The sequence below is a fragment of the Trichosurus vulpecula genome, chromosome 3 (genome assembly GCF_011100635.1).
Source record: "Trichosurus vulpecula isolate mTriVul1 chromosome 3, mTriVul1.pri, whole genome shotgun sequence".
In the NCBI taxonomy this organism is placed as follows: domain Eukaryota; kingdom Metazoa; phylum Chordata; class Mammalia; order Diprotodontia; family Phalangeridae; genus Trichosurus; species Trichosurus vulpecula.
This window is the reverse complement of record NC_050575.1, coordinates 316,720,329-316,744,164: the sequence shown is the minus strand read 5'-3', so window position 1 is coordinate 316,744,164 and position 23,836 is coordinate 316,720,329. Positions and strand designations below refer to the sequence as shown.

Here is a 23,836-nt window from a genome sequence, read left to right as displayed (position 1 = left end):
CCCATAAATCTGACAGATAAACTATTCTATGCTATCATTTTATGCGTAAATCTTGTGCCTATTTTGACCTTATCATGGTATACAGTGTGAAATGTTGATCTATACCTAGTTTCTGCCATACGTTTTCCAGTTTTCCCAGCAGTTTTAGTTGAAAAATGAGTTTTTGTTCCCAAAGCTTGGATCTTTGGGTTTTATCATATACTAGATTACTATGGTCACTTACTACAGTGTAATTTGTACCTAATATATTTCACTGATCCACCACTCTATTTCTTAGCCATTACTAGATTGTTTGGATAATTATTGCTTTATAATACAGTTTGAGATCTGATATGGCTACACCACCTTCTTTTGCGTTTTTTTTCATTGTTTCCTTGATGTCCTTGAGCTTTTGTTATTCCAGATGAATTTTGTTGTTTTTTCTAGCTCTATAAAATAATTTTATGATAGTTTTATTGGCATGGCGTTGAATAAATTAATTTAGGTAGAATTGTCGTTTTTATTATATTGGCTCAGCCTACCCATGGGCTATTAATACTTTTCCAGTTGTTTAGATCTGACTTTATTTGTGTGAAAAGTGTGTTTTATAGTTGTGCTCATATAGTTCCTGGATTTATCTTGGCAGGTAGACTCCCCAAGTTTTTTATGTTATCTACAGTAATTTTAAATGGAATTTCTCTCTCTCTCTTGCTAGACTTTGTTGGTAATATATAGAAATACTGATGATTTATGTGAGTTTAGCTTTGCTAAAGTTAATAATTTCAAGTAGTTTTTTAGTTGATTCTCTAGGATTTCCTAAGTGTAACATCATATCATCTGCAAAGAGATAGTTTTGTTTCTTCATTGCCTATTCTAATTCCTTTAATTACTTTTTCTTTTATTGCTATAGCTAACATTTCTAGTGCAATATTAAGTAATAGATGTGATAATGGGCATCTTTGCTTCACCCCTGATCCCCATTACAGATAATGCTTGCTCATGGTTTTAGATAAATATTTCTTATCATTTAAAGGTAAGCTCCATTTAGTCCTGTGTTCTCTTTTATTTTCAATAGGAATGTGTGCTGTATTTTGCCAAAGACCTTTTTCTGCGTCTATCAAGATAATCCTATGATTTCTGTTTATGCTGATAGTGTGAATCTGCCCTGCATTCCTGGTATAATTGCCATGTGGTCTTATTGTATGCTCAGTGCAATATTGCTGTAATCTCTTTGCCAGTCTTTTATTTAAAAGTTTTGCATCAATATTCATTAGGAAAATTGATCTATAATTTTCTTTCTCTATTTTCGGTTTTGGTATCAGCACCATATTTGTGTCATAAAAAGAATTTGGTAGGACTCTGCCTATTTTTCCAAATAATCTATATAGTATTGGGATTAATTCTTTAAATATTTGGTTGAATTCACTTTTGTATCTATCTGGTCCTGGGGATTTTTTCTTAGGAAGTTCATTCATGGCATGTTCAATTTCTTTTTCTGAGATTGGATTATTTAAGTATTTATTTCTTCTGTTAATCTAGGTAATTTATATTTTTGTAGATATTCATCCATTTCATTTAGATTGTCAAATTTATTGGCATGTAATTGGGCATAATAGCTCCTACCAGTTTTCTTAATTTCCTCTTCATTGGTGGTGAGTTCACCCCTTTCTTTTTTGATATTGGTAATTTGGTTTTCTTCTTAACTTTTAAAATCCAGTTAACCAATGGTTTATCTATTTTATTGTGTTTTTTTTTTCATAAAACCAGCTTCTCGTTTTATTTATTAGTTCAGTGTTTTTCTTTCAGTTTTATTAATCTCTCCTTTGGTTTTCAGGATGTCCAAGTTGGTGTTTAATTGGGGATTTGTAATTTGTTCTTTTTCTAGTTTTTTTAGTTGCATGTCCAATTCATTGATTTGTTTTTTTTATTTTATTGATCTAAATACTTAGAGATATAAATGTTCCCCTAAGCACTACTTTGGTTGCATCCTATAAATTTTGGTATGTTGTCTCATTGTTGTCATTTTCTTTAATGAAATTATTGATTGTTTCTATTAGTGCTTTGACCCACTTGTTTTTCAGGATTAGATTATATAATTTCCAATTAATTTTTAATCACTCTTTCCATTGTTTATTATTGGATGTAATTTTTATTGCATTTTTATCTGAAAAGGATATGTTTACTATTTCTGCATTTGGTTGTGAAGTTTTTACGTTCTAATACATCATCAGTTCTTGTGTAGGTGCCATGTATTGCTGAGAAAGAGGCATATTCCTTTTTATTTCCATTCATTTTTTTCCAGAGATCTGTCATATCTTAACTTTTTCCAGATTTTTATTCGCCTTCTTAACTTCTTTCTTGTTTATTTTTTGGTTAAATTTTTTCTAATTCTAAGAGGGGAAAGTTGAGATCCTCTACTACTATAGTTTTATTATCTATTTCTTCCTGTAATTCATTCAACTTCTCCTTCAGAAATTTAGATGCTATACCATTTGATGCATATATATTTAGGATTGATAAGACTTCATTGTCTATGGTACCTTTCAGCAAGATCAATTTCCTTCTTTGTCTTTTAAAATTTGATCTATTTTTGCTTTTGCTTTGTCTGAGATCATGATTGCCACCCCTGCGTCCTTTGCTTCAGCTGAAGCATAATAGATTCTGCTGCAGCCTTTTACCTTTACTCTGTGTGTATCTCTCTGCTACATATGCATTTCTTGTAAACAACATATTGTAGGATTCTGGTTTTTAAACCATTCTGCTCTCTACTTCCATTTTATGGTGAGTTCATCCCATTCACTTTTATAGTTATGATAACTATGTATTTCCCTCCATGCTATTTTTCACTTGCTTATTCCCCAACCCCCCCCACAAGTGTTTTATTTCTGACCACTGCCTTCCCCAATCTGTCTTCCCTTTTATCAGTTCCCCCTTTCCCTTCTACTATCCCTGTCCCTTTTTACTTCCCTCATTGAACCAATTTTGATGAGAGCAAGGTTTAAACCTTTGCTCACCACCCCTGTCCTCCCATCTTCCCCTGAATTACAATAGCTCTTTCATACCTCTTTTATGTGGGCTAATTTACCCCATTCAGTCTCCCCTTCCCTTTTCTTTTAGTGTAATTTTCTTTCTCACCCCATTTTTTTTTGTTTCATCCCATCAAAGTCACCTCATATCCTTCTATCTACACATATATATCTATATCTATCTATATATACATATATATACTCTTTCTAATTGCTCTTATAATAATAAAATTAAGTTACAAATATTATCTTGCCATGTAGAAATATAAGCAGTTTAACGTTATTGAATTTCTTATGTTTTTTCTTTGTTTCTTTTTAAACTTTTTATGTTTCCCTTGAGTCTTGTATTTGGAAGTCAGATTTTTTATTCAGCCCTGGTCTTTTACTTAGAAATGGTTGAAAGTCCTCTATTTCATTGAATATCTATTTCTTTTCCCTGAAAGATTATATTTAGTTTTGCTGGGTAGATGATTCTTGGTTGTAATCCTAACTCCTTTGCCTTCCTGTATATCATATTCTAAGCCCTCCAGTTCTTTAATGTGGAAGCTGCAAAATCCTGTATAATCCTGACTGTAGTTCCATGATATCTGAATTGTTTCTTTTTGACCACTTGCAATACTTTCTCCTTGATACGTAAGCTCTGGAATTTGGCTATGATGTTCCTGGGAGTTTTCATTTTGGAATCTTTTTCTGGTGATTGGTGGGTTCTTTTAATTTCTATTTTGCCATCTAGTTCTAATATATCAGGGCAGTTTTCTTTGATAATTTATTGAAAAATTTTGTCCAGGCTTTTTTTTAGGAGGGGGGCAAATCATGGCTTTTAGGTAGTCCAATAATTGTTATTTATCTCTCCTGGATTTATTTTTTTATGCCAGTTGTTTTTCCAGGGAAAAAATTCACATTTTTTCCTTTTCTGTTTATTGTATCTTGATGTCTTATAGAGTCATTAGTTTCACTTGTTCAATTCTAATTTTTAAGGAATTTCCTCAGAGAGTTTTTGTACTTCCTTTTCCATTTGGCCAATTCTATTTTTTGAGGAGTTATTTTCGTCAGTAAATTTTTGTATACTTTTTCAGCTGTGCCATTGACTCTTTTTTTCACGATTCTCTTGTATTACTCCTTTTTCCCAGTTTTTCTTTTCCTTCTCTAATTTGCTTTTAAAAATCCTTTTTAAGCTCTTCCAGGAATTCTTTTTAGGCTTGAGACCAAATTACATTTTTCTTTGAGGCTTTGCATGTAGTCATTAAGATACTATTGTCCTCTTTGAAGTTTATGCTTTGATTTTTCCCTGCCATCACAGCAACTTTCTATGGTCAGTTTCTTTGTTTTTTGCTCATTATTGCCTTTATTGTGACCTGATGGTTTCATGTGAGGGTTGGGCTCTGATCCTGCACTGTCCCAAGCTTTTTGTGCTAGGGCTCTGGGTCTTACTTCTGGCTTTCACTGGGCTTTCAGGGATACAAATACAAAGCTGCTTGCTTTCTTTGGAGGGTGGGCTTCCCTTTTTGCCGTTACTGGTGGTGGGACCTCCCTGTTGACCTCCCGTGGGCCTGGGGTTTAACTGCTGGCCTGCTCCAGAGGTGGGACCGTGCTACTGGGTTATTATGGTAACAGAGTCTTTCTGGTGGCTGGCCCTGGAGGAGGGATCTTGTTGCTGGTCTTCCCCAGGGATGGGGCCCTGCTTCTGGATTGCTTTGGAAACAGGGACTCTGATGGTAGGCCCAGGGGTGGGATTTTGCCATTGGCCAGCCCCAGGGTGGGCTTTACTACTGGTCAGCAATGGGATCAAGGCTTCCCTGGTAGCTGGTGCTAGAGGTGAGGTCCCTGCGGTGGGGCCTTGCTACACTGCAGAGACTGTGCACTTACCTAGGGGGCTGTTGGTTTGCAGGAAGGTAGGATGTTGCTGGTGGATTGCCCAGTCTTTCTGCAGGGTCCCTGCTGTGAGGCTAGCTGTTGCTGCTGCTTCTTTTAGACTTCTCTCTCCTCCCACCCTAGTGAGATAGACCTTTGCTGCTGGGCTGGTAAGCTGCTTCCCTGCTCCTAGACTAATTCTGAGGCCGTTTTCTAGTTGGGAGGGGAATTTGGGAGCGCTTCAGAGGATTCCTTCCTCACTCCACCATTGTGACACAAGAAGTTTGAAGCCTTTTAAAGGAAAAAGAAGGCTATAGCTTAAAGACATTACAACTGAATGAAATGTAAATGAACTGAAAAAAATGTGAATGTATATACATGTATAAGACCATAGAAATGGTGAACAGGTTTTCTTGATTTAAAGTAGGTAGTTAGCGATGAGAAAAATTAACAGTATTGTTAGGTTTAACATAGAAAGCAAATGAACCAACAGAAGAATCTGTTCTATTGATGTACTTAGCATCACTTAACATTGTGGCATATGTTACTAGGGATCCATGATCTTAGTTATAAAATCTTTATCACTCAGATTTTGCCTAAATCAAGTATATTTGGTAGCAATGAATGAGCAATATTGAAATGTCAGGAATGTATAACTTAGATTAAGAGAGACCATAAGGACACTGATTAAAGTTTTAGCAAAAGATAGTTTTGAACTCATCAACAACAGTTAGGTGTTCTCTTTACTGTCTCCTTACTTTTCCTGGTATCAGTTTCCTGTGAGGAATACTTATACTGTCCTTTCTAATCCAAAGTCATTCACCTCAGAGGGAACAGAAACAAAATAAATATTGAGCTTCTCTTTATCACTTATTCTCATCCTAGCCACCTCAAATAGTAGTTTTTTCCATTCTTTGATTCTTCTCTTTTCCCCAGCATAGCTTAGTTTTTCTCACTAGCCTCTGCTTCTTCTGAACCTTAGCACTCCTGACATTGTACTTACAGGATTGTGCCTTGTGTAAAGAAGAAGGACAAGCAACACTGAATCTTTCTACTAAGTATGAGATTTTTTTTCCTTGGTAGATTTGGACCTTATGAGGCAGAAACAGTTATCCATATTCCACAGAATGAGAATGAAGATAATACTGGTAATCAACATACAAAGAATTCTATTACTTGTCCTGTAGTATATATCTTTCTGTGATAGAATTGAGCACTGACTGAGCTTTATCAAACCTACCACTTGATACCTACATCTTGTTATTCATGTGAGGTTGAATAATAGTACCAGAAGAATCCTGGAAAGAATCTCCCTGGAAAAGATTTTAAACAAATCATAGTATAGTGACAAGATCAGTTTTTTGTGAATGTTGTAAAAATGACTGATTGTGAAGGTAAGGAATGCTGTTGATTTCAGTGGAGAAGCTGAGTGATACTTTATTGGGGTAGATGATAAAATTTTTTTGTACATGTATTTTAGATGTCAGTAGGCTAGTCTTTTAAGCCACAAGAGATGCAGGACTAGAGGGGAGTTCTAGACTAGAAACCAAACACCTTGTGGGGATAAGTAGTGCTTTTATCACTTAAAAAAATTTATTTATCCCTACTGTGGGTGCCAGGTACTATGCTAAGTACTTTATTATTTCCAGTTGAAGGTTGGGTCTTTAGAAGAAAAAGATTATGAAAAACAAACAAATGGTTGATAAGATTATGTCAAAGAAAGAAATGGCTTTTCTTTCTGATGATTATGAATTAAGATAGAGGGATGATGGACTTTTAGCCAGCTATGAATTACAGCTGATGAATACATAGAAGAATATATCTTTCCAGAGTCCTACTGGTATGATAAAGGTGGCTTTAAACTGAAAATATAGTAAGGAGAAAAGTCCACAGATATGAAACTGCTGAATCAGGTGCCATGGTGAACAGTAGGTGTGACAGAAAGAAGAAGAGTGGTTGGGATGTTTCCTGTCATTTTTCGGAGGAAATAACCAAGGAACAAAACATAATTGATACTTATGGCTGTAGGGGTCTATATATCAGTGTGCAGGGTATGGCCAGTAAACACAAGGACATAAATACGAACTCAGGAGTTACTACCTGGCTTAGTAGGATGGAACACAAATCTGAAATACACAGCAATTGAAGCCTGTATTTTGTTCAAAAAGTGACTCTTCAGTGTCATGTGAACAAAGTGCAAATTCCTTAGCCTGATATCCAGTCCTCTTCACAAGAAGAATATTTTCCAACCTTTAATCCTATATTGAATCACAAATCTTGTCCTGCTGTTTTCCAAGGCTTTTGGAAAAATGCTATGTCCAGAACCAGGAGAACACAGTACACAGCAAGAGCAACATTGTGTGATCACTGACTTTGTTAGACTTAACTCTTCTGAGCAATGCAATGATCTAAGACAATTTCAAAAGACTCATGATAGGAAATGCTACCCATATACAGAGAAAGAACTATGGATTCTGGATTCAGATTGAAGCATACTATTCTCTCTTTCCTTCGTTGTTTTTTTTTCTTTCTTATGGTTTTCCTTTTGTTCTTATTCTTTTACAACACGACTAATGTGGAAATGTTTAATAGGATCATACATGTGTAGCCTATATCAGATTGCACGCTGACTTGGGGAGGGGGCAGGGAAGGAGGGACTCAAAATCTTATCAGAGTGAGTGTTGAAAACTAAAACTAAATAAATTTTTAAAAATGCTTTGTCCCATGTTTGAATTAGTAGCCATCTATCTCTTGAATTTTTTCCTGTTCTTGAAGACCCTGTTCAGATCTCCTCAGTTGGAAGGGAACTTTTCCTTCTTGAATCTCACTTTTTGAGAGATTTGAAACTGAAAATTTCTTTTGCAGCTACCTTATTCTAATTTGACTTGCCTCTCCTAATAGTTTATGTAGTATTTTAAGGATAAAGCATTTCGCATACATTATTTTGGGCAGCTAGGTGGCACAGGTTTGGAATCAGGAAGATCTGAGTTGAAATACAGCCTCAGACACTTCCTAGTTGTGTAACTCTGGGCAAGTCACTTAATACTGTTCTCCTCAGTTTCTTCATCTGTCAAATGAGCTGGAGAAGGAAATTGCAAACCACTCCAATATCTTTGTCAAGAAAATCCTAAATGGGGTCATGACATGACTGACATGACTGAAACTACTGAAGAACAACAACAATGCATTATTTCATTTGAGCCTCACTATAACTCTCCCCGTTAAGTTACAGATGGTTTAAGCTCACCATTTATTATAGATGATGAAACTGAATGGCTTGTGGTCATGCAGCTGGCAAGTGTTAAAGGCAGAATGTAAACCAGACCTCTCTTTACTGTACATCTAGTACAGTAATGTACGATGATAGGATTTCAGTGCAAGAAAGATGCAAAGAAATAGTGCTTGCTTTGAAGGCATTGCCCGGTAGATTAAAGTGAAATACTGTATTTTTTCATCCTTCTACTATAGTCATGGTCTCTCAAAATTTCTACTAGACTGTGAGCTCCTAGAAGGCAGGTAGTATGTCTGATTTTATCTTTAACTATGGCGTGGTACCTTCCATCTAGTAGATGCTTAGTAAATTAGAATAGTGAAATACCACTGAGCGTCAAGAAGGGTTTTTTTGCGGAAATCCATAGACTTGAGGGGAGAATCATGATTTTCTTTTTGGTGGAGAATGAAGGAATGAGTGGATAAGCATTTATTAAGCACTTACAATACTAATGATAACTGACTTTATGGAACTTACTATGTGCCAGTCATTGTACCCAGTGCTTTTGCAAATATTATCTCATTTGTTCCTAACGACAAGCCTGGGAGATAGGTGCTATTAACATCCCCATTTTGCAGATGGGGAAACTGTGGCAAACAGAAGTTAAGTGACATACTTGTCCAGGCTCACACAGCCAGTAAGTGTCTGAGGCCGTATTTGAACTTGGATCATCTTGATTCCAGGCTCTAGTGTACTACCTAATAGCCGCTTTTCTTTTTCTAAACAAACCATAATATAGTGATAAAATTAGCTTTTTGTGAATGTTGTAAACATGACCAATTGTGAAGGTAAGGAATACTATTGATTTCAGTGGAGAATCTGAGTGATACTTTATTGGGGAAGATGAAGAAAAATTTTTTTACATTTATTTTAGATGTTAGCAGGCTTGTCTTTTAAGCTACAAGAGATGCAGGACTAGAGGGAATGTTAGAAGGTAGGACTTGGGAAAGAAAAAGCATGCATCGCGTATGCATATGAATATAATATTGTCAAAGCATTTTTACTTTAATAGGAAAATCGAAATACAGACAGATAAATGATTTGCCAAACATATTGAATAGGGAGTAGCAACCAAACTCCTTTCCATTTCTTAGTTTACTGCCCCACTATTACTGAAACATTGGATGATCTTACAATATCAGGTTACAAAGGTATTTTTCCCCCTAGCTTAAAAAAAATAAACTTTTTCTAAATTGTTAAAATGGGATAACAAATAATGTTATTTTCTCTTTATTTTAGGCGTATACAAGCCAATTTGTATCTTTGGTGATGTTTGCCCTCATGATGTGTGATGATAGGATTTCAATGCAAGAAAGACGTAAAGAAATAGTGCTTGGTTTGAAGAGGTTGCCTGGTAGGTTAATGTGAAATGTTATATTTTTTTCATTCTTCCATATTCAGTTTTCTAGGATGTAAGTAAAGGTGACATGTAATTTGTTTCTGAGAAATTCTTATATATTTTAGAGAGTTAGCTTTTAAAACAGTCCATAAAATTTTGCTGCTCAGTGAAAGAAATCCCTCCCTCCCCAGATCAAGCCATTAATTAAATAGGAACTGATATTTTATGTGGTTATTTCTAATTCTTCATTGTGAATATACTTGGTGCTTTTTCCTTTTTTTTTTTCTTTAACAGATTTGATAAAGGAAGTGTTGAGCATGGATGATGAAATTCAGAAACTGGCCATAGAACTTTATCATCAAAAATCAGTATTGATTATGGGACGTGGATATCACTATGCTACATGCCTGGAAGGAGCCCTAGTAAGTATTTGCTTACTTATTTTGAAGTCAGTTTAACAGTAAATACTTATCTGGAACTAGAGAATTTGAGAACTTTTCAGAGTGCTTTTATACCTTTGGTTTCTCTCAAAGAAGTATATACCAAGTGTTTAATGCAGAGGTATATTTCAAACAAGAATACATTGTCATAAGATTGGGCTTTCAAAAAGAGCAAAATGTGAACTTGTATATAATGTATTTTGTTCTTTAAAATAATTGAGGATGTAGTTATAGAAACAATGAATACATTTTATGAGTGCTGAATTGTATTCTTACTGCTAATATAGACTTCATTTCTATTAGTCTTAGGACACAATTACTTATCACCCATACGTTCTATTTTTTTTTCGTAATAGCATCTGGAATAAAAATTCCATATAGGTTTAAATGTTTCGCACTTTCCCCCCCACAAAGCTGACTTACATAATACTTGAGCTTATAATTAATGTGATTTTTAGGCCTGAAAATACTCCCTCCTCCTTTATTTTTTCTTTAAAAAATATTCTTTTGGGTGTGGCATCTATTAGGAGTAGCCTATATTTGATTTGAAATTATATATTTCATCCAATTATGTAATTGATGTGTGCTGGACTTGAATGAATTTTATTTTGAATGCAATCTCTGGATTATTTCTATCATGCCTACAATCTAAAGTATCCAAATTTAAAAATGAATAGGAGCATTTTGAAGAACTTTATGGTACAAATGCATACACCAGGCCTTAGAAAATGTGGAGTAATAGAGATTAAAATTAGGTAGGATTTGTTGAGGTAGGTGGAAGTTCTTGTGCTGTTCCTCAGATAAGACACTCTATCATTCAAATCATTTTCACTTGTTATCCCCTGTGCTTATACACTCCCTCCTCCTGGCCTCCTTAGCTTCTTTCAGGCTTCAAGTAGTCTCACCTTTTCCAAGAAATCTTTCCCAGTCCCAGCTAATCTTAGTGCCTTCCCCCGAGATTATGTCCAATTTATCATGTATATATTTTGTTTCTACATAGTTGATTGCATGTTATCTACTCCATTAAACTGTGAGCTCCTTGAGAGCAGAGACTATTAATTGCCCTACTTTGTATTCCCAGTACTTAGGTCTGTTAGCCATCTTTCTACTCATGAAACTCTCTGGACCTTGGTATATATGGTCCTCTGACAACAGGAGTGCACACATTAGCTGAGCCTATACTTGAAACATTTCTTAATTTGTATGACTTACCAGAGTGCAAGTCCTGTTGGCTTATTGCCTTTGAAAGCTTAAGGTCACCTCCACACCAGGATGAAGCACCTATTAATTAGCACATGTCATGAGATTTCTTTTTATTTAAAACTGGAGAAAGGAAAGACTGAATGAGGGACTAATATATCTGGTTCTTTTCCATTAGAAAATCAAAGAAATCACATACATGCATTCGGAAGGTATCTTGGCTGGTGAATTAAAACATGGCCCATTGGCTTTGGTAGATAAATTGATGCCTGTCATCATGATCATCATGAGAGATAATACGTATGCTAAGTGCCAGAATGCTCTACAGCAAGTTGTTGCTCGACAGGTAAGTCAGATGCTATTGTACTGCATTGATTTTTTTTTAATTCACTTTGGAGATAGGAAGTTTTAGATAATAAAACAAAAATTTTAAAAACCAGTTATCTTTCCACTGTGATAAAGCTTTGGAGGAGGACTTTAGTAGAAGAATTTAATGCCCTTAAATTAATTTTTCAGTCGTACTTTATTATGGAAGAAAGTTACTAGTTTAGATTTCAGTTTAGTATTATCAGGGGACTGTACATGGCTTCGTCTATTTGACTTCTGTTTTCCTCAAGAAATAAATGCAACTTTATTTCTTTGGATCAGTTGCTATTCTGTGTAAGTCCTCAGAGATACCACATTGATCTAAATATAGGCTGCACTTTACCCCCAATTCTGGTTTGTATAAAAATTCATTGCACTGTCCTAGAAGCCAATCCCTTCTTCCTCTTTCCTCCTTTTTAAGAGTTTATGTTTTGTACTGAAGCTTGTATTCTTGAGGTCCTTGTCTAGAATTGCAGAGGTGGCTTTGTGAGGATAAGTCACAAGTAGAAAGGGAGGCAGAGGTGTTAGTGTTCTTGTGGAGAATTTCCATGCTTTTCAACTGAATGTAGGGCTGCTTTGTCAGTGAAATGAGAAAAAAAGGGATAAGGAAGGGAAGGAGAAACCTGAAAGTATAGTCTGTTTTTGTTAGCTTTCTTGGTTAGCTTGGCCATGAAGAGTCTGTTGAAGTTCTGTAGGCCAAGTGCTCCTTGCCTACAAAACTGCATAGTGATGGGGAGCTTTCTTTTCAGAGAATATTTGGTAGTCTTAGCTTTGAGTCCTCAGGGAGCCTGGATGCTGGCCAAAGATGGCAAAGGTAGTTGGGTTTGGAGAAACAATAAGGGAATTGGGGGAGTGAGGTTTTCATTCTAAGGTGCCTGTAAAGTCTTTGCTGGAGATGGTGGGGAGGATACTGTGGTACAACAAGAAATGGATGAGAGTCAGAGGGTGAGGCATTGTCATCTGAGGGAAGAAAAATTGGTAAAACATTCCTTTCTTGAATATACCTGGGATGGGGAGATGTCAAGAGGCAGTTTCTCCCAAATAGGGCAGATTTTTTAATACTTAATTTTGTGTAATTTATTTTTCTTTGTATGTCTGCTTTACATATGTGTGTATATGTGAAGATGTAGATACGTATATATGTATACATATATTTACTTTTAGAGAAATTTTTTTTTAGGGTTTATCATAGTTTAAGAGACAGAGTATATTTAACCAATTATACTATTATGAAATAATGTAAAAATTCATTATTAGCCACTGCTGATCACTAGTTGGGCAGGTAGATGGCTCAGTGGGCAGAGTGCTGGGCCTGGAATCAGGAAGACCTGAGTTCAAATCCAGTCTCAGACACTTACCAGCTGTGTGATCCTGGGCAAGTCACTTAATCTCTGTTTTCCCTAATCTACTGGAAAGGGAAATGACAAACCACTACAGTATCTTTGCCAAGAAGACTCCATGGAAAGTATGGTCCACATGGTCATGAAGAGTTGGACACCAGTGAACGACTATATGACAACAACAACAAAATTACTAGTTAGATGAATCTCATATTAAATGAGGAGAATGGGGATGGAAGGGAGAAGTCCTGTTTTCCAGGTCTTTTTTTCCAGTGTCATTGTTATATCTTTTTGGTTAAATCTTTTTTTTAGGGAAGACCTGTAATTATCTGTGACAAAGAAGATACTGAGACTATCAAGAACACCAAGAGGACAATCAAGGTTCCCCATTCAGTGGACTGCCTCCAGGGCATTCTCAGTGTTATCCCTTTGCAACTACTGGCTTTCCATCTTGCTGTTCTGAGAGGCTATGATGTAAGTGGCCAATTACTACAGAATGTTTGTATGTTTTGTTTATTTGCTTGGTTGACTGCTTTTTAAGTTTTAGACTGGACCTCTATTTTCATCCACTTACAGCCTTAGACAGTCGTCTGGTACTGAGAGGGTCAGTGTCTTGCCCAAGGCCACATGCTGCCAGTTTGTTTCAGAGGTGAAAGTTAAACCAGGTCTTCCTAATAAATTTTATAAGTTTTTCGTATGACACTACCATTTAGCAACAGCATTTATGGATTAATATTCTACTCTTTTCCCCATCATCAGGAGGCTATAACTAATGATGAATTCTTTACTCATGGCAACTCACAAAAGAAGAATAAAAATACAAACTAGATTTCAGTCCTGACCTCTCTTTTGCTACGTCTGTAGTGATGGTGACAGAGCGGCAGAAAAGAGGGTAGAGGGTTCAAAGACTCACACAATTTTAGACCATTTGTAAACTTTAGCTTGGCTCTTAGAACTTACTCTAAGTGTAAGATCCTTTCTACTGACTTGCAGTGGACACAGTACTGAAGTTGTACAGTTGTATCACCATCAATCTTTACATTCTCACTACATCTTGAATATTTTCTTCCAAGAAAAATTTCGTAGGTACTGGATGTGGCAAACACTGCGTGTCATCACAAAAAATGAAACTGTTCATATTTGAACAGATAGAGAAAAGTGTGTAGTCTTGATGACTGGTAACCAGTGTTAAAGTCATATCTGAATCAGCTCTCTGTGATCACAAACATTAGGTGAGGCTTTATAAAACAGGGAGATGTTTGCTTGCCAAAGGTGTTGGCCACTGTGATAAAGGAGTATATAATCTGAGTTGAAGAAAGATTCCTTGTGGATAATGAGCATCAAACTGCAGAACCTTGTAGTGCTTCCTGGAAGAAATCTGTAACTGCTCAAAGAATCTGTCCTGACCATCTGCAGAGCAAAGATCAAGTAGAAGAAGCATGCTTCTTGCCCAGATTATAACTATAGTTGGATAGGCAACCTATGAAATTTGTCTATCAGTATGTATATCTGGGACGGTTGGTACAAAGGGACATGTTGCCCAGAATTCAGTTGGGGAAGCAGAGGCTGATTGCCTTCAGGAAATTGCCCAGTTCCTTTCATGAGTCAAATGATACAAAAAGAAGGGCTAGTCTTGTGGCAGGAGTGAGGGGTGACAGATGGGTAGCATGTCTTGTTTAACACTGGTATTCTCAGGATATTGAAAGGAAGCAAGGGAGTCTTCCAGGCTGTTAGATGGGGGCCCTGTGGTGACTTTATGGGAGGGTTTGGATTTAGCATTAGTGAGGATGGATGGATTATAATCTGCATCACTGAAAGGAACATCTAGATTGATAAAATCACAAATCCATTTAAGTGTTTAGTTTCCTCAAAAAATGTTTTGGTAGAAAAATATCAAATGATAACATTTGATCACTTTCTGACATGAAGTTTATGTTAGTTGATCAGCTGCTATTTCTCAGGCACTTCCCAATATGGTGTGGTATTATCATAATTATTTTACAGATACAAGGAAATAGTCTCCTTTCATCAGAAGAAAGTAGATATGATACTGCTAATAACCTTGCAAAATGCTTTAGAAATTACTTTTTTCCCACATTAATTACATTGTTTAAATTTGTCTTGTCTTGATTGGGCATGTAGGATTTAAGGATAAATTTGTATTTTTTGATTGCCTGTAGGAGTTTGTATAATTTCTAATGGATATAATTTTTCTTTTAATGTAAGAGAAAACTTGTTTATAGAAATAGAGCAGTTTCTAAGGCCTTCATCATTGAAAAGATTTTTGAGGGTATTGTTGATAACAATGAAAAAAGCCAGTGTATAATTTTTGTTTTAGAAAATAACTTTTAATTTTTTGTTTCATTTTTACATTCTCTTTATAGGTTGATTTCCCAAGAAATCTGGCCAAATCTGTAACTGTGGAATAAAGTACATCTGAAATAATGGAGGAGATAACAGTGAAAGAAGCTTTTTTGTATCAAATAACTTGATCTTTAAAACCCTCCCCTTCTAGCCTTATTTCATTAAATCCAGATTTATCAACTATTATTACTTTTCCACTTAATTAGTGGTGGGTGTTTTTTTTTTGTGAAAATGATTTCTTATTTTTCCATGTATTTTTGTTGTTGTTATTTTGAATAATGAAATCTCTGTCAGGAAGAGGTCTTAAACTACCATTTTTCTTTAAAAGATTGTTAAGGCTTAAGTTTTGGGCCTATGAAGAGGGTTTTATTTTATTAAATAGTGTTTCCTGTGCCATGTTTTATTCATTCAGACCAATGAGATAGTGCATTTTATTGAATTATCCAAAGCCAGTGTTGATATGTGCCAATACCTGGAGTCTACATTCAAACTTTACTAAAGGAGATATAAAGATTTGTGGCTTTGATTTATTTTGAAACTTGTTTTGTTTTTATTTGTAAAACTTGTAAACTGAAAATTTTGTTGACTAAATTTTATTAGTATTTAACACTTTAACTTCCCAAAGATGTTACCTATTGTAATTTATAGGTAGTGAGAATTATTTATTGGGACATCAGGTTTTTCTAATCCAAACAGAACATATTTGAATAATGTCAAATAACTTGTAAACTTTTCATAGTACAGCTCTAAAATCTCACCTGCTTTTGTGTAGCCTGTAGGAGATCCAGAATACAGTGGTATTTTTCATTGAAATTCAATACACACATACTAAGGATGGTTTTCTTTTGTCTGTCCAACTAAATACAGCTGTTTTAAATTTTTGTGGTACTGATGTCCTGTATTAATGGCAACTGAATTACTTATTTAACTGGTTCTTGAAAACATAGACTAGAGATGCTATCAAATGCTTGCAAATCTTATCGGTTCTGTGGTGTGTAATGTGGAGCCTCTTAACCACAAAAGCATGAAACTGCCGCCAGAACTCACCTCTTCTGCTAGCCCCTTGAAGAGTCTATGACTACACTTGAGTGCAAACTCTTATCGTTCCTTGGTGCCAGTTCGGCAGCTCATGGGTGAAGAGAATTTAGAGGGACTGAAGTTCATTTAGTTATGATTTGACTTAATCTGGAATTGCACTGAGAAGGCTTGACTGAACAAAACTGTACGTGTTTATAGTTAGATATACAAAGGGTTTATTTACATTGCAGCATATTTAATATTTCTTGGACTTTATGCTTTGTTTTTTCTATATCCATTTCCTGGGAGATAAATTTGTAATGAAGGAAGTATAAATAATTTCGCTTTGTCTTCAACTGTCTTAATGCCAGAAATGGAAACTGCTAAGAAGTTAATTTTAATTTCAACAAACATTTTTAGCAACTCTCTTGCATGATAAAGACCTTGTACTAAATATTGAAGGTCACAGATAAAAAGTGAAAGCCCTTGTTCAAGGGAACTTAAAATCTAATGGAGTGGGTGGGAGACACATACCTCAAATTAAAGTTGGATAGGGATAAAGGTTGGACTAGTGACTTCATTGGTGTGAGAAACCCCTCATTCTGCCTGTGTAGGTCATTGTTTTTCTCTGCACCTTAGAGGCTTTGCTTTCTAAGACTCTACAGATTAGAATGTAAATTTGAGAAATTTAAGGTGGAAGTGAAAGCTTGGAGTTGGGAATATCACTGCAAGCAAAGGTATTTATTGAGGAATTCTATCTGGAGGGTAGTGAGGTAGAAGAGAGCAGGATGAAATCAGGACTAGGAGGAAGTTTAATTTGGCTGGAACGTATAGTGTGTTACAGGCAGTTGTATGTAATAAAGTTTGGCCCAGGGTAAGTTGGAGCTAGATTGGGGAGGGCTAGGCTAAGGAGTTTATAGTTTATTTTGTAGGCACTGAGTGAGGAGACTAGGAAGGCTTTTGGGCATGGAAGAAATGTGATCAGACTTGTACATTAGGAAGATGACTTTGGTAGCTGTGTCTAAGAAGCTATTTGAAAGAGGATATGCACTGGAGTTAGCAAAGTCTGTGTGGGAGATAATGAAAGCGTGAACTAAGGCAATCAGAATGTAAAGGAGAGGAATGAATGCATGATGGGAGGTTTGTATCATATATATTTTTACACATAATGTTAGTTAATGTATGAATTGAGCATGGCAGTATCACACTCTTTGAAATCAATGACTTTATGATTTGAAAGTAAGTTCCTTAACAACAGGAACTACCTTAATTCTGCATTTGTATCCCCAGCCTTAGTACAGTACCCAGAACATAGGAGGTGCTTAATGAATATTGTTGGTTGATTATTGTAGGAGTAGATTTTTGATTAGGATTGGGGGAGGGGATTGATTAAGAAGGAGAATATCTTAAGTTGTTCGGTTAATTCCTTTTCTCTCAGTGTTTTGTCATATGTAACTTGTTAAAGTGGGATAGTCAGAAAAATAAGGAAATTACTCGTTGCCCTTTCATTAATGTTTATAGTGGAAAAGATTAGCAGATTTAGGAATTTCAGTTTTTACAAAGTTAAAGTTGTGTGTCGACTTTTGTGTTACCAGGGATTCATCTAAAAATTGAGATGATTAGCAGGTTCTGGTGTCTTCAGTAAGAGCAAGAAATTTAGCCCATGTTTATGACACTGGCATTGTAGGAAGGAGTTGCTATGAATAGAAATAACTAGGTAGTTCTATTATGGATTGAGATTTGGAGAAACCTTCATTAAGTAGGGTTCAGGCTCCATCCCAGTCAATAAATATATTTAATTGCATTAAAAGCTTTACATGAAATTTGTTTATTAAAACTTATGATGGTCTAATATTTTGAATAAGCGATTTCATCATGTGTGGGCTTGTAGCATTCTTTCTTACTTTTACTAAGGAGGCTTGATAAGTTATGAAAAATATAAAGTCATCAATTTATAGCAATGAGACACAATTCAAAATAGACTCAATTATAAGTTAGATGACAAAAAAAGATACTGGAAAAAATTTTGTTCTTGAAACTACTATAAAATCAGAGAACTGAATTCTCCCTACTCACTATAGTTTTATTTACTGAGAATTTAGTTGATTTAATTGGTAAACACTAAGGTATATGTTAATAAGAATATACATTTATATATTATTTTAAAGTTTACAAAGTGAATATCATGAGTCCATAGTAAAGTATTCTGTCCATTTTTATAGGTATTAAGGTAATTGTGCAAGTAAATAAATCACCAATGCCTTACAGACTTAATATAGTTCGAATTACTTAATGCAAGGCACAGTATAAGTTGATAAGGAAACCCTCTCGTTTAATATGAGTTTTATCTGTACACAGGTGGTTGTCTTTTAAGCTTATTTGAGTAATAGTCAAGTAGTTGGATTTTTTTGCATAAGCAAGAGAGGAGTGGTGCTAGAATAGAGTTGTGTTGTGAAAAGGATTTATTCTAGGGTGAAGTCAAGATGGCAGAGTGAAAGGTCACAACTGCTAAATTTTCCCCAAAATATTGCCTCCAAAATGACCACAGAAAGTACTTAGCAGAATTGTGAGGTGGGAAAGCCAATATTGTCACCCTGAGTCAATTCCAGTCCAGGGCAACTTAGGAGGACATTAAGAGAGGTTTATGGACAGTGGGGTGGGAGCTGGCCAGAAGTGGAGCATGGAAGTGGCAATGGGCTATGGGGTATCAGCAGCTCCCAGTGATAGTAAAGGGCAACGTTGACTGAACTCCTGGTCAGAAAAAGATTCCAAGGAACCCTTGTACCAGCACTGGGCACAAGATCAGGGGCAATTTGGCAACTCTGTTGCCCACCACTCCATTCTGGGTTGCAGTTACGGGGCAGAGAATGAGGAAGCAGGGACTCTACCTGTATAAGAACCAGAGCACAGACCAGGAGGGCAGAGACCATACCATTATGGATCACACCACACTGAAAGTACCAAAAACTATAGGTCCCCAGATTGAACTGTGAAAGCAAAAGCTCAGGCCATTCTCTTCCTCCAGAGGTGAACAGAACCCAATTCCAACATAAAGCTCAAGGTGAAGAAAGAGGCTAGAAAAATGAGCCAACAATAAAAAAGGAACCTGACCATAAAGAGTTTTTAAGGTGACAGGGAAGCTAAAGGCACAAACTCAGAAGATACCATCTTGAAAACATCTGTAATCAAAGCCTCAAAGAAAATGTGGATTCAGCAGAAGCCCCAAAAGAATTCTAAAAGAGCTAAAGAAAACAGCTGAAAAGGAGCAAAAAAAAAAAAGATTTTAAGAAAATGATTTATTTAAAATACAGCTTTTGGGAGTAGGATGGAATTTATAGTGAAATGAACATTCACACCAAATAAGTAGGCATTTTAAAAATCGGATTAGTTAAAGGCTATAAATTTGTTCTTGTTATAAGATGCTCAAAACAATAGCAATCTACCAATATTCATGAATTTAAAATCATTTCAGATGAAAGTCCCACTAAAAAAGAGCCTTCACTTAATTTTGATATGAAGATGGGATCATTTTGATAGTACAACTAATATTTAAAAAAAGGACAATCTTGTCTCATAGTAGAAAATTATATATTTTCACTTATCTTTTTTAACTCAGTTCTAGAAATTGGAGCTACCCTGATGGTAACTATTTTAACTCTGTTACAAATTACATGATTTTACCGAAAAGGTAGTGATTCAAGTGAATCTGTGGTGGTTGAAGTAAGGGAAAAGAGGTAGAAAACATAAGTCTTTGGGTTTCCACAAATTTAGAAGTTAAATCTATTTTCTTGTGTACAAGTTTCATAAATATGGCTAGACTAGTTTACTTTCTTTTACATATATTTACATATATTATGGAGCAAGCACATTTAAATACTTGTCAACCTTTCTTATAATACTTAGAGATCATTTTAACTTTGTACCACCTTTAGTGATTTCCTCTAGCTTTCTAACTTAAACTCAGGTCTTCAATTCACTGGGGAAGTGGTTTGGGGAGAAAGAATGTTGGGAGCAGGAAGGCAGAATAACCTAGGTGATCACCAAGGTGATTATAAGAGTTATATAAATTTAAAACCATGAGAGTCCGAGAGTTTGAAAATTGCAATTAAATAGTAAAGCTATCGATGATTGTATTAATTTGTATGAACGTGAGCTTGATATAAAAAAGTCAGGTCTTAAAGAACATGCCAGTTGTATCAGGCATTATAGAAAGGGCCCTATTAGGTTTCCTCACTTTGCAATGGCTAGACATAAGAGTTGCCTAAAGAAAACCTTCCTTTGGGTATTGTGTACTTGATGGAGGTTTTAGTATCTCTCTTGTCTTGATGTACTTCTTAATGAGCTCCTCTTTGACATTAATGTTTCACTTTTAGAGCCAATTGGGTATGCCTTTTTCATGTTAAAATGCCAGAAGTATGCTGGGATAACCAAAAACTCACTGATAACTGCAGTTGGAAATAACATTGTCGGGAACCGAGTGCATACTTCTGCAATTGTGTTACAGGTTGTGTACCGTATTAAGAATGTTGCTTGTACTTCATTTGATTTCCAGTGTAGTCTTTCGATTCTGAATGCTCATCCCAAGCACTATGTTGGTGGTGTTTTAAAAGAACTGAGGTTTGACTAAACAACATAATCAAAACTTATTGGAACCTTTCATTTGAGGAACTGAAAAATAAAGGGGGAGAGAGGTTCATTTGCAGAACATAAGCTCTCAATTCTTCCTGGTGTTGCACCCCACAATATGCCTTTTGCCCCTTCAATTTACATCTCAATTATTTACGGTTATTATAGAAGTGTTGAAAAAGCGCTCTTGCCATGTTTGCTGAATTGGTTATTTGCGTGGCTTAAAGATATTTGGTGAGCAGAACTATTAATCTGTAGGTTCTGTGTGGTAAGCATTCTTGGCAATTATTTACTTATAGTAAAGCATTCAATTTGCTGTTAGTAATAAAACATTTAAAAAAATTTTTAAAAGCTTTTGGGGGCAACTATTAAAAATATTGCTGCTTTTTTTTAAACACCATTTTTATTAACAAGCCATAGAGCAATGGAAAGATCAGTGGATTTAGAATCTGAAGACAGCAACCTGGGGCTATTACTATCAGTGTGACTTAGGGTAAGTTATTTTCCTAATCCAGATATTAAATTTCATATATGAGATGAGGGGCTTAGACTAAATCATCTCTAAGTTCCTTTTCAACTTTAAATCATATAATCTTAAAGTAGGTTTTTCCAGGGGCTTGAGTGACTCATGTTTAATAGTGTACAAAATCTTATTTGGTTTGAAAGGGTTAATGTGTCTCTTATCTCTGTCCTCTTATCTCTATGCTACTTAAGTAGTTAAACTTTTCTTACTCCTGGATTTAACAATTTCCTGTTTATAGCTCTTAGAACGGCACATTTTATCTGTAATTCCATTAACTAGTTCTTCCCACATTGAATATTTTTAGCATTATTCTTTGTTTCAGCTCCTTGAAAAGTGATCAGTTATATAGTATTTTTTGAAAACCTAAAAGTAATTTCCTTAAAATAAAATAAGGCTGGAATTACAGTGGAAATTTTGAAATTCTTTTTGACTTTGCAATTATCTTTGAGGAGACTGAGGGGAAATAGGCATTGAGCTTCTCTGTCTTTAAAGTGAAAATTACAGTCCTTTCCAATTCTGAGATGACAGAAATACTTTAATTGATACAAAGGAACTGGGCAATATGATTTTTTTAGGCATATTCTTTGAACTATAATACTGCCTGTCACTCTATCCCAAATTAAAAAGGAATGGAATGCTATGTAGGATCACAATATTACGTCCCCAAACTATAGCACCATATGGGTTATGGAATGTCATGTCTTTAATTTCCTCATTAAGTCCCGGTCTTTGAATGAGTAACATATAACTGTTCTATAATGATTTTTTGTGGCCAGTCAACTTGCTTATGTTGAAAAGACATATTTTTAAAAATTTATATTTTATTATTTATTTAATACTTTTAGTTTTCAGCATTGATTTCCACAAGATTTTGAATTACAAATTTTCTCCCCATTTCTACCCTCACCCCCCAACTCCAAGATGGCATATATTCTGATTACCCTGTTCCCCAGTCAGCCCTCCCTTCTAAGACACAAATATTTTGAAAGACTTGTGGGATGAGAGGGAAATGATGGAGCAGAAAGGTGGAAATGAGAGTTTCGTGCACTCATTATGAGTTATGGAAAAGCAAGGGATTCAGTTTATGGTGTGATGGGATGTCTGTCAGCTGCCTTTTTAGAAGAGTTAAAAGCAGCAGAGGTTTTGAACTTGAGGTATGTGACTTAAAAAATATTTTGATAACCATTTCAATATAATTGGTTTCTTTTGTAACCCTGTGTACTTTATTTTATGCACTTAAAAACACTATTCTGGGAAGGGGTTCTTGAGTAGCTACTGAAGGGAGCCCTGACAAAAAAGGTTAAGAATCCTTGATATAAAAGGTTGGCCTTTCAGCTTCCCTCACTCAGGTGTAGGTGCATGACTGCCGAGCTTATGGAGAAGAATCTACATACAGAGAATGGATATATAAACTGAAACCTGCCATTGGCTCTTTTTCCAGGATAGCTGTTGTCTCCTTTGCAGTCTCTAGTAGTTGTGTTTCTCTTTCCTCAGCTTTTCTTCCATGAAATGGAGATATATTTTCCTTATTGAAAGATCTTCTGAAGAGGAGCACTTAAAATTCATACCAAGTGGCGAAAAGGACAGTGTAATACCATTGTTTATGATTTGTACATTAATGTGGCCTTGGAAAGAACATATTTGAACTAAATACTTAGGTGCTACTGGTTTCTAGGTGAATTAGCTATTAAAACTTTGACAATTGAATGGTCGATTTCCAAATCCATGGAATATATAATACACAATTGTGTATATACAAATAAACAATAAAATACCCCAAAGCCAATGTAAATGCCCAGTGGGGACCGAATTAACAGGTTGCTTTAGCCATTTTTTAAAGGTTAAAAATAAAAAATATAGAGAATTTCAAGAAATATGAAATTCCCATATGGAATATTACAAAGTAAACAAAGCAGAACTGGGGATATTTGTAGCTGTGTTCAATGTATGTTACATATGTGAATATATTATTGAGGAATAGAAGGGGCATCATTGGTTAAGTTGTCATGGCTACCTATGTTTAAATACACTTCACTGCAAATTTTTTTTATTAAGATTTTTTATTTATAGTTTACAACACTCAGTTCTGCATGATTTTGAGTGCCAAATTTTCTCCTCCCCCTCCCCCCACCAAGACATCATGGAATCTAATATATCTTCTACGTGTAAGTTCGCATTAAACTTATTTACACAATAGTCAAATTGTAAAGAAGAATTATGACCAATGGAATGAATCATGAGAAAGAAGAAACAAAAACAAAAAAAAAACAAAAACAAAAGAGAAAAAAAAAGAGCAAATAGTTTCCCTCAATCTGCATTCAGACTCCATAGTTCTTTCTCTGGTTGTAGATAGCTCTCTCCATCATGAGTCCTTTGGAGTTGTTTTTGCACCTTGTGCAGAGCCAAGTCTTTCAAGGTTAGTCATCACAGAATCAATATATCTGTGGTTGTGCATAATGTTCTCTTGTTTTACTCCGCTCACTCAGCATTATAT

At 35.4% G+C, this 23,836-nt stretch overlaps 1 protein-coding gene across 4 annotated transcripts in view; it reads left to right on the top strand.

Annotated features, from left to right (window-relative positions):
- GFPT1 (glutamine--fructose-6-phosphate transaminase 1) overlaps positions 1-16,057 on the top strand; it is a 74,270-nt gene extending 58,213 nt beyond the window's left edge. For 2 of the 4 annotated variants that reach the window (XM_036750318.1, XM_036750315.1), the window contains 5 exons: positions 9,367-9,481; positions 9,761-9,888; positions 11,285-11,452; positions 13,125-13,286; positions 15,197-16,057. In XM_036750318.1, coding sequence (XP_036606213.1) covers positions 9,367-9,481; positions 9,761-9,888; positions 11,285-11,452; positions 13,125-13,286; positions 15,197-15,241 — 618 coding nt within the window. In that variant the 3' untranslated portion in view covers positions 15,242-16,057. The remainder of the gene's footprint in view (positions 1-9,366; positions 9,482-9,760; positions 9,889-11,284; positions 11,453-13,124; positions 13,287-15,196) is intronic. The other 2 variants (XM_036750317.1, XM_036750316.1) reach the window with 1 other exon arrangement.
- The last annotated feature ends 7,779 nt before the right edge of the window (positions 16,058-23,836 follow it).